This window comes from Sus scrofa, chromosome 18, assembly GCF_000003025.6.
Source record: "Sus scrofa isolate TJ Tabasco breed Duroc chromosome 18, Sscrofa11.1, whole genome shotgun sequence".
NCBI classification, from domain to species: Eukaryota; Metazoa; Chordata; class Mammalia; order Artiodactyla; family Suidae; genus Sus; species Sus scrofa.
In genome coordinates, this window is record NC_010460.4 from 40,538,223 (window position 1) to 40,551,145 (window position 12,923).

The following is a 12,923-nucleotide window of genomic DNA, read 5'->3' on the forward strand; positions in this document are numbered from 1 at the left end:
CCATATGCCCCTGGTGTGGGCCTAAATATACCCCCCAAAAAAATTGCTGGTGAGAGAAATCCAACGAATTGGTTTCTGCACATAAGTATATCCCAAAGTTTTCAGATAATTTGCTTGCATGGTATCAGGTTGCCGGTCGTGACTAGAGAATGTTTTTTCTTTTATCTTTTCCTTCTTCCATCTTCTTTCTTCTTTTCTTGTACTTTAAGTGCCTAACTTGGCCGGCAACAAAGCCTCCCCAAAAGGGGAGGAACAATTCTAGTCCAGCTTGGTTGATATGATCCACTTGAGAGTCACCTCTGGCATGCATTTTGGAAGTCATCTAACCAGGGGTCGGGTGTGATCAGACAGTGAGGTCTGATCTGACAACCCGTTTTTTATTGAGTCTCAGGGCCTCTTCGCGTGATCTATCCCCAAGAGTTAGTTTGGGCTTCCTTGCAGCATGGTGGCCTCAAAGCAACTGCACGGCTTTCCATCCCTGAAGCTTCGGAGGAGATATTTCAAGAGAACAAAGTGGAAGCTCAGGCTCCCACTGCAGCATACTCAGCGCCGAGCTCCCGGCCGCCGCCAGAGGGCGCGCTCCTGCCTCCGGCACCGGCCAACCCCGCGGCAGGGTTCCGGCGCTCCGAACGCCGACGTGCGGCTGCGCCGCAGGGAGGCAGCCGGGCCGGAGGCGAGGGGCGGGAGGCCTCGGCGGGGACACCCGGCCGTGCCTGGCGGGCCGCGGAGCCGCGGCGGGAGGGGGCGCTGCGGCGCCAGGCGCGCGAGGGGCGGAGGAAGTGCCGTCTTCGCTGACCAGCGCGGGGCCGCCTCCGCCTCTGCGCCGCGCGGGGCCGCGATGTCGTCCCGGCCCGGGCGCGACGACGCCGGGAACAGGGGCGCGCGGCGGCCGCGGGAGCCCCAGGAGCAGGAGCTGCAGCGGCGCCGAGAGCAGAAGCGGCGGCGGCAGGACGCGCAGCAGCTGCAGCAGCTCAAGCACCTGGAGTCCTTGTGAGTCCCCGTTCGTCACGCCCGCGCCCGACTTCTGCGAGGAAAGGGGTTGGGGCCTGAGGGTCGCGAGGCGCTCGGAGACCCAGGAGTGGGCATATGGGCCCGTCGGACCCCAGCGAGCCGGATGCTGGTTAAGGCCCGGGCGGCGGGACCCTCGACGTCCAGCGGCCCCTCCACGGGGGAAGGAGGAGGAGACTCCACCCCGAGGCCGGCCCCTGGCTCGCGGCGGCGGCGGCAGGCGGGCGTTTCCCCGGCAGGAGGCGACGGTTTTATTCCTGGTGCGGCGAGGTCGGTGTGGTCGGGAGCGCTGGTAGGCGCTGGGGCCGGATTGGGGACGGACCGCCGAGAAGTGGGGCTGAGCGCTTTGCTGCTCCCCTGTTTCTCAGTTCCAGGGGCTCGCAGTGAATTGGAGAAAATCCTCGTTCTTTTCATCTTTTGCTGTACGTAAGGGAGGAGAGGAGTTCCTGCTGTGGCGCAGCGGGTTAACGACCAGCCTTCCCTCGGTGGAGGCGCGGGCTGGATCCCTGGCCTGGCGCAGTGGGTTACGGATCTGGCCTGGCTGCAGCTGCGGCGTAAGGCGCAGCTCCGGCTCAAGATTTGATCCCTGGCCTGGGAACGTCCCTGTGCTCCCGGGGTGCGGCTGAGAAACAAAAAAAATCAATAGTAATACAGAAGAGAGCCCGATCCCATAACATTAGTGAAGTGAGGAGGAAGAATAAGCAGTGGGTGAGGGCTTGGTCCCTAAATATTCTGGAGGAGCTGTCAGGTGGAAGAGCACGGATAGGTTCTCTCAGGTCTTCAGGATTTTTTGTTGTTGTTGTTGTTACAGGAATTGAGGGTGGGAGCTACAGAGAGGCCAGTTCTGGCTCAAGAAGAAGAATTAGGACCAGGTCATGTATTCTTGCTGGTCAGCGTGGCCTGACTTAGGAGGCTGATCATATATTCTTGCTGGTTAGCGTGGCTGCTTGGGCTGGAGGAGAATCCAGATAATCACTGAGAGGAGGGTGGCTTGTAAAGGAGATTTAACATCAGCTGGAAGCTTGGATTAATGGACCCTTTCACTCTCCTGTGATTCTGTCATTCCATAATTAGCTTTAGAGGAGTTCCCATCGTGGCTCAGTGGTTAACGAATCCGGCTAGGAACCATGAGGTTGTGGGTTTGATCCCAGGCCTCGATCAGCGGGTTAAGGATCCGTAGTTGCCATGAGCAGTGGTGTAGGTCCCAGACGCGGCTGGGATCTGGCGTTGCTGTGGCTCTGGCAAAGGCTGGCAGCTGCAGCTCCAATTAGACCCCTAGCCTGGGAACCTCCATATGTCGTGGGTGCGGCCCTATAAAATACAAAAAGATTAAAAAAAAAAAAAACCAAACATAATTAGCTTTAGAAATCTAAGTTTGGTGTACACTAAGTATTTGATTTATTTCTGTTGCAGGCACATCTCCTACCTTCTCTTGGTTGCTGAGACAATCATGTAAGAAAAGGTTCTCAAAGGGTTAATCTGTCTCATTAACCTCTTGTGAGTTTGACAAAGAGCATTGATTCCTTGGAGCCTGGCCTGCTTCTTTCCTTGTGGCTCTTGAGCTGAATTTCACCTCCTAGGTAGTGGTTGTGGATACAGGTGCTGCATTGCTGGCTTCCACAGTCCCTTCAAGGCATCCTGGGCTCAGGCAGGGCTTAGCCCAGATCAGCCCTCAGTATCTTTAACTATAGGATGCCAGATGGTGGTTAATCTTATTTATTTAATTCTTTTTTGCTTTTTAGGGTCACACCCAGGGCATATGGACCCACACCCAGGCTAGGGGTCGAATCCGGGCTACAGCTGCTGGCCTACGTCACAGCCATAGCAAAACCAGATCCAAGCCACGTCTGCAACCCACACCACAGCTCAGGGCAACTCCTTAACCCACTGAGGGAGGCCAGGGGCTGAACCCACAACCTCACAACCTCACGGTTCCTAGTCGGATTCGTTTCCGTTACACCACAATGGGAACTCCTAATCCTATATACTTATTTTGTAGCTCGAAGAACTTTCTTACAGACCAGAAGAAGAAGATAACATTTTGTAGCTAAGAAAATGGAAGCTCAGTGGTTAACCCCGGATCTGTTACCCAGCCAAACTAGAGCCAAATTCAGGTGTCTGATTCTTAGACCAGTGGGATTTTTCCAGTTTCATAGGTTTAAAAATGGCTAGGCCATAGGCTTGTTTGCTTTTTTTAGTCCAGAGGGTTGGATTTTTTTTAATAATTTTTAATTAAGTTTAATTCATACCAGAGTAATATTTGTATATAATTTAAAAACTCAAGTAGTACTAAAAATGCTACAGAAATTAGAGGTGGTCTGCCCAGCCCCTCACTCCCTCCCATAATTCTCTGCACAACCCTTGACCCTCTTCCCTCCTAACAAGGTCAAGTATTCCTTTGTGTTTGCTTATTGGATGTAATTGCACATCTCTAAATTATATGTTTATACTGCTTTCCTTGATTCAACAATTTCAGACATTATCTGTTAACTTCTCGTCGTGGTAAAGATTTCTCTTACCTGCCTTTCTTGTTTCCGACCTTCCAGTATAGTTCCGTTATAATAACTTCCTAATCAACGTCAGTATTGACGTTGTTATAACTACACAGTGTTGTTTACTTTTGAGCCAAACACTGTTTTATGATATTTTTTGCATTTGAGTACAACTGTTATCTTTTGAGTAGATAACGAGACGCTCAGTTTTTCACTTGCTTCGTTTTCTATTATCCACTGCTATTTTTTCCCCAAAAACCTCCACAATTGAAAGTACTTTCCTACATGTTTACATGTCAGCTAATTAACCACTTTATTTTCATTTAGAATCTTCCATCTGTTATCCTCCCATAATCACTCATTGCTTTCTAAACCTGGGACTTCCTTCATCAGTCTCCTGTCTTGAATCCCATTTCAGGATCGCATCTGTTCCTCTTTCTGCCTTTACTCCCATGTTTTGCTGAGGCACATTCTATGTAACTTCTATGAAAGAGTGCTTTGGAAGTAAATTTTTTGACACCTTGCATATCTGAAAATGTCTTTATTCTGTCCTCAATAGATAATTTGGTGAGGTATAGAAATATAGGTCACAAATTATTTTCGCTCAATTGTGATGGTGGCATACCTAGTTTCCAAAATTGCCAAGCAATCTGCTGTCACTCTTGATTCCCATTCTTTTACAAGTTACCTGATCAGCTTTACCCTGCTTTAAACCTGCAGAAACTTTAAGGAAAGTTTCAATAGAGTCTTTTTGAAATGAGTGTATTAAATAAGTTTGGATTTTAATTTCTTTTCCTCCACTTTTTTTCTTTCTGTTGGATTTCTGTTGATCCTGTGATTACCTTTTCTTGCTAATTGTCTATCCCTTTGACTTTTCAATCAACTTTGTAGAAGACTTATCTTCCATTTCTTCTGCTGCACATATTTTAAAAATTCTGTTACCGTATTTCTCATTTCAAGAGCTTTTTCCCACTCTGAGAATTCTTTTTCCATAGTGTCCTTTCTTGTTTCTTAGAGGATACTTGTTTTTTGTTTTGATTTGTTTTTTTCCACTCCCTCCATTGTCTCTGTATTTGCCTTTTCTTTTTATCTGTCTTCCATTTAGAGTTTTCCTCCCCTAATGTCTGGATATCTGGGTCTCTACTCATATTTAAGAGTGAGGCAGTGTAACACCCTTTGACATAGATCTGTGTAGGAGAGAGAGAGAGAGAGAGGGAGGAGGTGCCTATTATTGACCAGAGAGCTTCGCTGTAGGGAGGTCAGGTTGTGGGATGCCTTTTTTCTATTGGGAGACTCTCAAATTTCCAGTAGGTGGAATTTTTTTTTTTTTTTTTTTTTTTTTTTTTTAGGACTCCTTAGTTTCTCTAGAGAAGAACTTTCAGTCAAGGGATCTCTGCCTGGGTGCTAGCATTCTGAGTGGGCTGGGAGGGAGAGGGCTGAGTGTGCCAAGTTCAAACAGAGAATTTCACTCAATGTTTATTTATTTTTATTTTTAATTTTTTGGCCACCCCTTTGGCATATGGAGTTTCTAGGCCAGGGATCAGATCTAGCTGTACTTGCGACCTGCCCCACAGCTGCAGCAGCACCAGATGCTTTAACCCATTGTGCTGGACAGGGATCGAATATGTGTCCCAAGGGAACAGAGACGCTGCTGATCCCCTTGTGCCACAGGGAACTTTTCAACTCTTGTTTTCAACCTGCGCTCATTATCATCCTCAGTTTTGCTCAGAGGGAACTAAATCTGCAGTCTCCTTCAAGGATTGGGCAGGCAGGTTCCTGGCTCTAGGGAAGGAGGAGAAAACTGGTGGCTTCAGCCCCTCCAGGTCCACACTCCCCAGCCCTAACTTCTGCAGACTAAATTCCTACGCACACAGAAGTCAGTTGTTTCTTCCTTTCACTTTTCCAGAGAAATCTTTCCCTGATGTCTCTGCTCAAGGTTTCCTTGTACCTTTCTACCTTTTACATTTTTTTACTGTCGTTAAAAAACACACACACAGGAGTTCCCATCGTGGCGCAGTGGTTAACGAATCCGACGAGGAACCATGAGGTTGCGGGTTCGGTCCCTGCCCTTGCTCAGTAGGTTAACGATCCGGCATTGCCGTGAGCTGTGGTGTAGGTTGCAGACGCGGCTCGGATCCCGCGTTGCTGTGGCTCTGGCGTAGGCCGGTGGCTACAGCTCCGATTCAACCCCTAGCCTGGGAGCCTCCATATGCCACGGTAGCGGCCCAAGAAATAGCAACAACAACAACAACAAAAGACAAAAAAAGACAAAAACAAAAACAAAAAACAAAAAACACACACACACAAAAGAGCATACTGGTCTGTCACGTTAAATGGCAAGCCCTACAGTTTTTTAATAAATTGAATTCAAATTCTTGCTCCCTGATAGGCTCTCTTTACTCTGCACTGCCTGTTTCCTTTCACTTTACTGCTCTTCTCCTTGACCAGACCTGCCAGGCCCCCACCTGTGCCCCAGCCCGTGTTCCAGCTCTGCCACTCAGGTGCTTCTGGGCTACCAGAAGGCATACCAAAATGGACATCCTAAGTATATATGGCAGTTTTATCTCACTTTCCAGTCCCATAGGTGCCAGTTGCACAAACAATTGGTATTCTAATGGAGGACGTTTACATGAAAGACGCTTCTAAAAGAAATCCCGCCCCAGGACTCAAAATCACAGAGTAGGAGTTCCCACTGTGGCACAACACGATCAGTGGCACCAGGGCACAGGTTCCATCCCTGCCAGGCACAGTGGGTTAAAATGATCTGGTGTTGCCGCAGCTGTGGCATCACTTGTAACTGTGGCTTAGATCTGATCCCTGGCCCAGGAACTCCATATGCCACAAGGTGACCCGAAAAAATAATCACAAAGAGTAATTTGAAATACTTAACTAAATAAAGATTTCTTGCCCCCTACACAATTGGGAAGAAATTCCTTTTTACATTACTTTAGTCTTCTTACTACACAGAATTAAGTTATTACAATCGGAGTGATTTAACATTTGGGAAAAACTATCAACCACTGTCCTTTATACTTATGAAAATGGTTGTAAACTGGACTTTTTTAGGGAGTGCCATTGCTAATAATAGATTTCAAAATGTGTACTCTCTTCACACTCCTTTTCATCTTGGCATCAACAGTTACATATTTTTCAGTAATTTGGATTTCAATTTGATTGGCCATATGTTGTTGTTTGTACAGCTCTTATGGTCTAAAGGATGTATTACTGGATTAGTGGATTTATAGATTGTACTACCAATCTCCCTTTGGTTTCTATGCATAAGGCTTAGCATTAATGTACCTGCTGGGGAGTTCCCATTGTGGCGCAGTGGAAACGAATCCGACTAGGAAACATGAGGTTGAGTGTTCGATCCCTGGCCTTGCTCAGTGGGTTAAGGATCCAGCGTTGCCGTGGGCTGTGGTGTAAGTCACAGACGTGGCTTGGATCTGGCATTGCTGTGGCTCTGGCGTAGGCCAGTGGCTACAGCTCCAATTAGACCCCTACCCCGGGAACCTCCATATGCCTTGGGTGCAGCCCTAGAAAAGACCCCTCCCCCCAAAAAAATGTACCTACTGAATGGCTGCAGATGAATTGTTATCATTTACCCAATTTATGGGGACTTCCATTGTTCTTTCTAATTATGGCTATGTCATGTCACTGCTTTGTGTTAGAAAAAATAAAAAACCTTTTTTTTGGCCATGTCCTCGGCATGCCTAAGTTCCAGGGCCAGGGATCAACCTGAGCCACAGCAGTGACAGCAGTGATTCCTTAACCACTAGGCCACCAAGGAACTGGAGGGAAATATTTTAAACATTCACTTTGGAAAAGCACCATGCCACACCTAAGAAGCTAACTATGCCCAGTTATTTCCTGTGTGATACTCGTGGGGCAGATCCTCCTCTGTCCACTTCAGAAAGCTCGGGGTTAGCAATTTGTGGCATTTGTCACGTGTCACCTGACAGGGTTTCTTCTACCTCTGTTGAGTCCAGATCTCGGCCTTTGTGATGCTCGTGCTCAGTTTTGAGGGGCCTCAGCTTGTCTTCAGCAGAAGGGGCAGATGGTCATGAAAGGCGTTGGGGAGTGCTTCTCACGTGTGTGCTGTGAAGCATCTATCTGGGAGGAACTCGAGGCTCTGGAAGGTTAAGTCACCTGCCCTAACGGCAGTGAGAATGACTCAGAATTCAGGCCGGAAGATTTTATCTCTGAAGCCCACGAACTTTGTCCTCTGCCTGGCTGCACCTTTACAGGTTTTATTTTTAGTCTTATATGCAACTAGGAATATCGTTATGCCCTTAGTTTTTTGCCTTCTGGTACATAACACCATGCCTGGCACTATAATTGTTGACTGGTTACTTCTACCTAAGGGTCAGGTTTTTTGTTTTCTGTTTTTTGTTTTTTTTCCCTTTTTTGGCTGTACCCTCGGCATATGGAAGTTCCCAGACCAGGGATTGAATCCGAACTGCATCTGTGACCTATTCCATAGCTGTGGCAATGCCAGATTCTTAATACACTGTGCCTGGCCAGGGATTGAACCCACAGCACTACAGAGATGAGCCAGAGCATTAACCCACTGTGCCATAGCAGGAACTCCAGGTTTAGTTTTTCCTATTGTCCTCGCTATTTTTTTGTAGGAGGAAAATGTCAAATTGATTAGGGATAGGGATTTTATTCCTGAAACCATTACAGAAATAACATTGACTTTTAAAACAAAATGTTAGCCTATGTAATTTTATAGCAAACTCCTTAAAGCACATTTGGGGCTCCATTTTTCTTTCTTAGGCCCAGTTACCTTCAGTTTTTCTTTCAGAAATATGTTAACCTCGGTTTATACCAACATAGCTGTAATGAAGATAATATTGATTTTGTTTTTCTTTTGTAATTAGAAAAAAGCATTTTAGTAAGTTAATACATGTACATATAAGTGCAAGTAGAATGAATAATAAAAGTCTTTCCAACGTATGATCCTTAGTTTCCCTCCCTAGAAGCAAGCCAGTGTTTAGATATCCTTCCAGAGACAGTCTGTGTATATAGTAAAGGTATGTACGTACATGACCATATATCCACACCTTTTCCCATACACACAAGTATGCACACCAAATGTAATGTTTTGCTCTCTACCCCCCCCTTTTTAATTTAAATTTAAATTTATGGACATTATCTTATATCAATATCTAATTCACTATTTTAACTTTTTTTTCTGGTCGTAAAAGTAATACATTTTCATTATTGAAAACTTGGAAAATTCATCATTCTGGCTCTCATCTGGGTGCAGCAGTGATGAAGCTCCCACATTTCTAAGTTTCTGCAGTCAGGACACAATTTTAAGCCAGCTACAGTGCCCAGATGTCCTCAGTTACATATTTCTTATAGAGTCGTTGAAGAGCCTGGCACATTCCGTGTCTTATTTTTGTTTTTGTTCCCTTAAACATTCTTGATTAAAGCCAAACACCCACACTTGTGTCTAATAGCCAGTAGTGTGTCAGTACATAAAAATGAACATGAGCATTTGCTGCTTTTCTAGATTTGGCACCCAGAAGCCTCTTCTAAAGTTCTGGCAGAGGGCTGCATAGTGGAACTGAGTTGGGAGCACAGACAGGACTTGTATCCTCAGGGCCCTGGGGTCGAGAGCTCTGTTGGTGGAAGGGCAAGTGTGTTCCGCAGTCAGTCCTCTGCCGCTCCAGCAGCAGTTCTTTACTGAGGGCCGCCTGGCCTCCAGGCACCGAGCAGGAGGCCTGCATCCCTGAGTCCAGTGAGGTCAGTGGGGTATAGAGGGCGGTCAGAGAGCTGAGGAGCAGGCGGCAGCCAGCCCGGCAGCCCACACTGCTGGCAGCACAGGCCTGTGGGGAGGCTCTTGAATCAGGAGCTGCAGGGGACACGGGAGGGGGAGCCTCTGGGACAGAGCACCGTCAGCTCCCTCCCCTGCACCAGGCCCTGACCTCTGGCTTTGCTGCCCCAACCGGGCCCCCTCCGCAGCCCCCATCCTTGTTAGAACAGGTCACTCACACCCCTGACCCCCACGTGCCTCTCAGTGGAAGGAAATTGTAAGTCATGGTAGGTAAGTCACCCAACAACCGTAATGACAGTTTGGAACCATACTTAGCTCATGGTCTTCTTACCTCACATTTTCCCTGCAACCTCTTGCTTTTTCATCTTCCAAAAATAAAATCGCTGTGCCAAGACACCAAGTCAGTTATTTCAGTGGATTTAGGTTCTGCACCCCAGCAAGATGCGGTACAGCATCAGTTTATATATATAGGATCTCTGACTGCTGGGCATATTTTACTAACTGTTTTAGTTGTAATGTACTTTGAAGTTTTTACTAAAAAAAAAGTCTTTTTCTTTTGGCCTTCAGTTGCTTTTGCTGATTGAAATGTGTTCTGTTCCTATGAGCATAGTTGATGACCTGTGTATTTTTTTTTTTCCTTTTCAGTTATGAAAAACCTCCTCCTGGGCTTATCAAGGTCAGTGTGAAGTTGGTGCTTTTGCTTTTTCTCTGACACATTTCACTCACACCTCAGACTCAAAACAGTTGCATACTGTTTGAAGCTCCTTTTAGGATAGTTCTGTTTCTTCCCTGCCAATGCCAGTCAGTTCATACACTTGGTCACAGTCTGTGCCTTTGCAGACATTTAATCAGCCTGTGTCCGTCTCCTGACAAACCACTGCAGGCTCGCTTGTGTTCCTCAGCCATTGCTCCCCTCTTTCTTTCTGACCTGTGACTGCATCTTCTCAAAGCTCCGCTGCCCCCGTGTCCCTCTCTCACCTACTGGGTGCTGGTTCCTTGAATAGCAGCAGCTCCGAGAACAGTGGGCCCCAAGAAGCGCCCCTGGTCCAGCCTCCCCTCATGCAGGAGCCCCACCCCCAGTGCCCTCACCCAGTGTCAGTGGGACTGAGACTAGAACACTGGAGGCCAAAGCACCTTTTCTCTTTGATAATTTTCAATTAAAAAAGACTTTGGAGTTCCTGTTGTGGCTCAGCGATTAGCAAACCCGACTGGCATCCATAAGGACACAGGTTCAAACCCTGGCCTCGCTCGGTGCGCTAAGGATCCCAAGTTGCCGTGAGCTGTGGTATAGGTCACAGATGCGGCTCAGATCCTGCGTTACTGTGGTGTAGGCTGGCAGCTACAACTCCTATTGGACCCCTAGCCTGGGAACCTCCCTGTGCCAGGGGTGCGGCCATAAAAAGACAAAAGACCAAAAAAAAAAAAAAAAGATTTTTAGAAACATTCTTCCATTATAAATTTAACATTTGTGCAAACTTGAAAAAATTGTGATGTAACAAAACAGCACCTAAATTTTATAGTGCAGTTATTTGGTGGTGAAAATACATTTCACAAATATGGCATGTGTGAGATTATAAAACATGATATTAGCCTTCAAGGTCTAATAAACTTTTTTTTTTACTTTATTTTTAGGACCACACCTGTGGCATATGGAGGTTCCCTGGCTAGGGGTCTAAGTGGAGCTGTAGCCACCAGCCTACACCACAGCCACAGCAACACCAGATCTGAGCCTCATGGGTGACCTACACCACAGCTAATGACAACGCTGGATTTTTAACCCTCATGGAGCAAGGCCAGGGATCAAACCTGCAACCTCATGGTTCCTAGTCGGATTTGTTTCCACTGCACCACAACGAGAACTCCTAATAAACTGTTTTAATCTACATGTTATCTTTATTGTTTCAGGAAACCTTACTTCTTTCATTCTATATTCTGCCTCATTCCACAAAGCTTTTTTTTTTTTTTTAATCTTTTTGTCTTTTTAGGGCCACACCCACGGCATATGAGGTTCCCAGGCTAGGGGTCTAATCAGAGCTGTAGCTGCCAGCCTACACCATAGCCACAGCCCCGCTGGATCCCTGTCCCGCTCGCTGAATGAGGCCAGGGATCGAACCCAAAACCTAGTCAGATTCGTTTCCGCTGTGCCATGATGGGAACTCCCCACAAAGCTTTTAAGTTGGCAAAAACTTTTCGTGATCTTAGAATCTAATTTTTATGGTCTAGAATAGGAATTTCAAGCTCACAGATCAGTCCTATGTAAACGTAACCTTTCTCTAAGAACTGCTCCTTTTCCTTTTTTTTTGTTGTGCCTGCAGCATGCAAAAGTTCCCAGGAACAGCTCTTCTAGATTAGTTAATTCTGTTTTTTCTGTCAGTCGTAATTTGTCTTTCTAGTTCTTCATAGAGTAACTTATGGCAACCTGGGGTTTCCAGCCCATGAGAAAGCCAGGCAGTGCTGTGTCCTCTAACTGGTGGGAGAGAATTCTGGTGCTTTTTTGCCATAGAGCTTACACACTATTTCCTTTTCCAGGAAGATGAGGCTAAGCCAGAAGACTGTATACCAGATGTCCCAGGCAATGAACATGCCAGGGAATTTCTGGCCCACGCACCAACCAAAGGACTTTGGATGCCACTGGGGAAAGAAGTCAAAGTCATGCAGTGTGAGTGTGGACAAATTTCAAGCAACACCCCTTAACACACACACGTTACAGAACACTGTTTACAAATGAGTTCACTTCTTTAACTTAACTTGTTCTCATCACAGCACTGTTAAAGTAAAGGCATGACCCTATTCTGTAGATGAGGAAGCCGCCTTGCATATGTCAGTAAGTGTCCGAGGTAAGAGGCAGAGCGGTGCTGCCTGGGAGAAGATGCTTCGGTGATGTTCCTGTAACAGACAAGATATTCCCTGTAGAAATGCCACGGGGGACAAGGGGTGCATTGGAGGGCCGTCCCTTTGGGTCCTGACTCAGTCATCGTCATTGGTGGTGGGAAGGTTTTATCCAGGTGCCCTGAGAGGAGCTCCAGGCCCCAGAGGGTGGGTCTGGAACAGGTAGAGCTCTGTGCACACCCTTCACTGCACCAGAGCAGCAGCACCTCCATGCCACATGAGGTGGCATTTGAGGAAGGGGTGCTGCTGCCTTTAAGGACATTTGTTTGTACGGTGTTTCTTCTCGCACACATTTGAAATAGCAGTTCCCAGTCTCTCTGCCTCCATTCACGTGCCCTGTCTCCATTATCCTAGTTTCCAGCAGTTAGCCTTATTCGGGGTGTCAGGGATTGGGAGATAAAAAGTTGATTGGAAGCTCTAAGTGTGTGAGTAGGGCATGTTGAGTTTCACTGGATGGTGATCTTTCTAGTCTAGTCAGTTGGCAACCTGTGAGGTTAGTACCTGTAGGTTTTTCTGGAGATGGGTTATATTTTTCTAGAGAAGAAGGCCCCTCCGTGGAAGATGAAGGCCCCATTGCTAGTCCGTGGGATCTGATTGGAATGGGAAGGCTGAAAGTCTTGTCATCTGCTTTATATTCATTTGCATAATCCGTTTACTGGGCCCCCTGCCTTCGCATGTGTCCGATGTCCTTTTGCCAGAGAGCCTGTGCTTTACCTTTTCCAGACAGTAAACGTCCTTCTGTCATGGCT

At 46.8% G+C, this 12,923-nt stretch overlaps 1 protein-coding gene across 3 annotated transcripts in view; it reads left to right on the forward strand.

Moving 5' to 3' along the window:
- Window positions 1-12,923, forward strand: part of LOC100739098 (retinitis pigmentosa 9 protein) — a 26,019-nt gene continuing 13,096 nt past the window's right edge. Inside the window, exons 1-4 of one of the 3 annotated variants that reach the window (XM_021078694.1) lie at window positions 1-990; window positions 2,422-2,460; window positions 9,931-9,961; window positions 11,815-11,944. In XM_021078694.1, coding sequence (XP_020934353.1) covers window positions 443-990; window positions 2,422-2,460; window positions 9,931-9,961; window positions 11,815-11,944 — 748 coding nt within the window. In that variant the 5' untranslated portion in view covers window positions 1-442. The remainder of the gene's footprint in view (window positions 991-2,421; window positions 2,461-9,930; window positions 9,962-11,814; window positions 11,945-12,923) is intronic. The other 2 variants (XM_021078693.1, XM_005673269.2) reach the window with 2 other exon arrangements.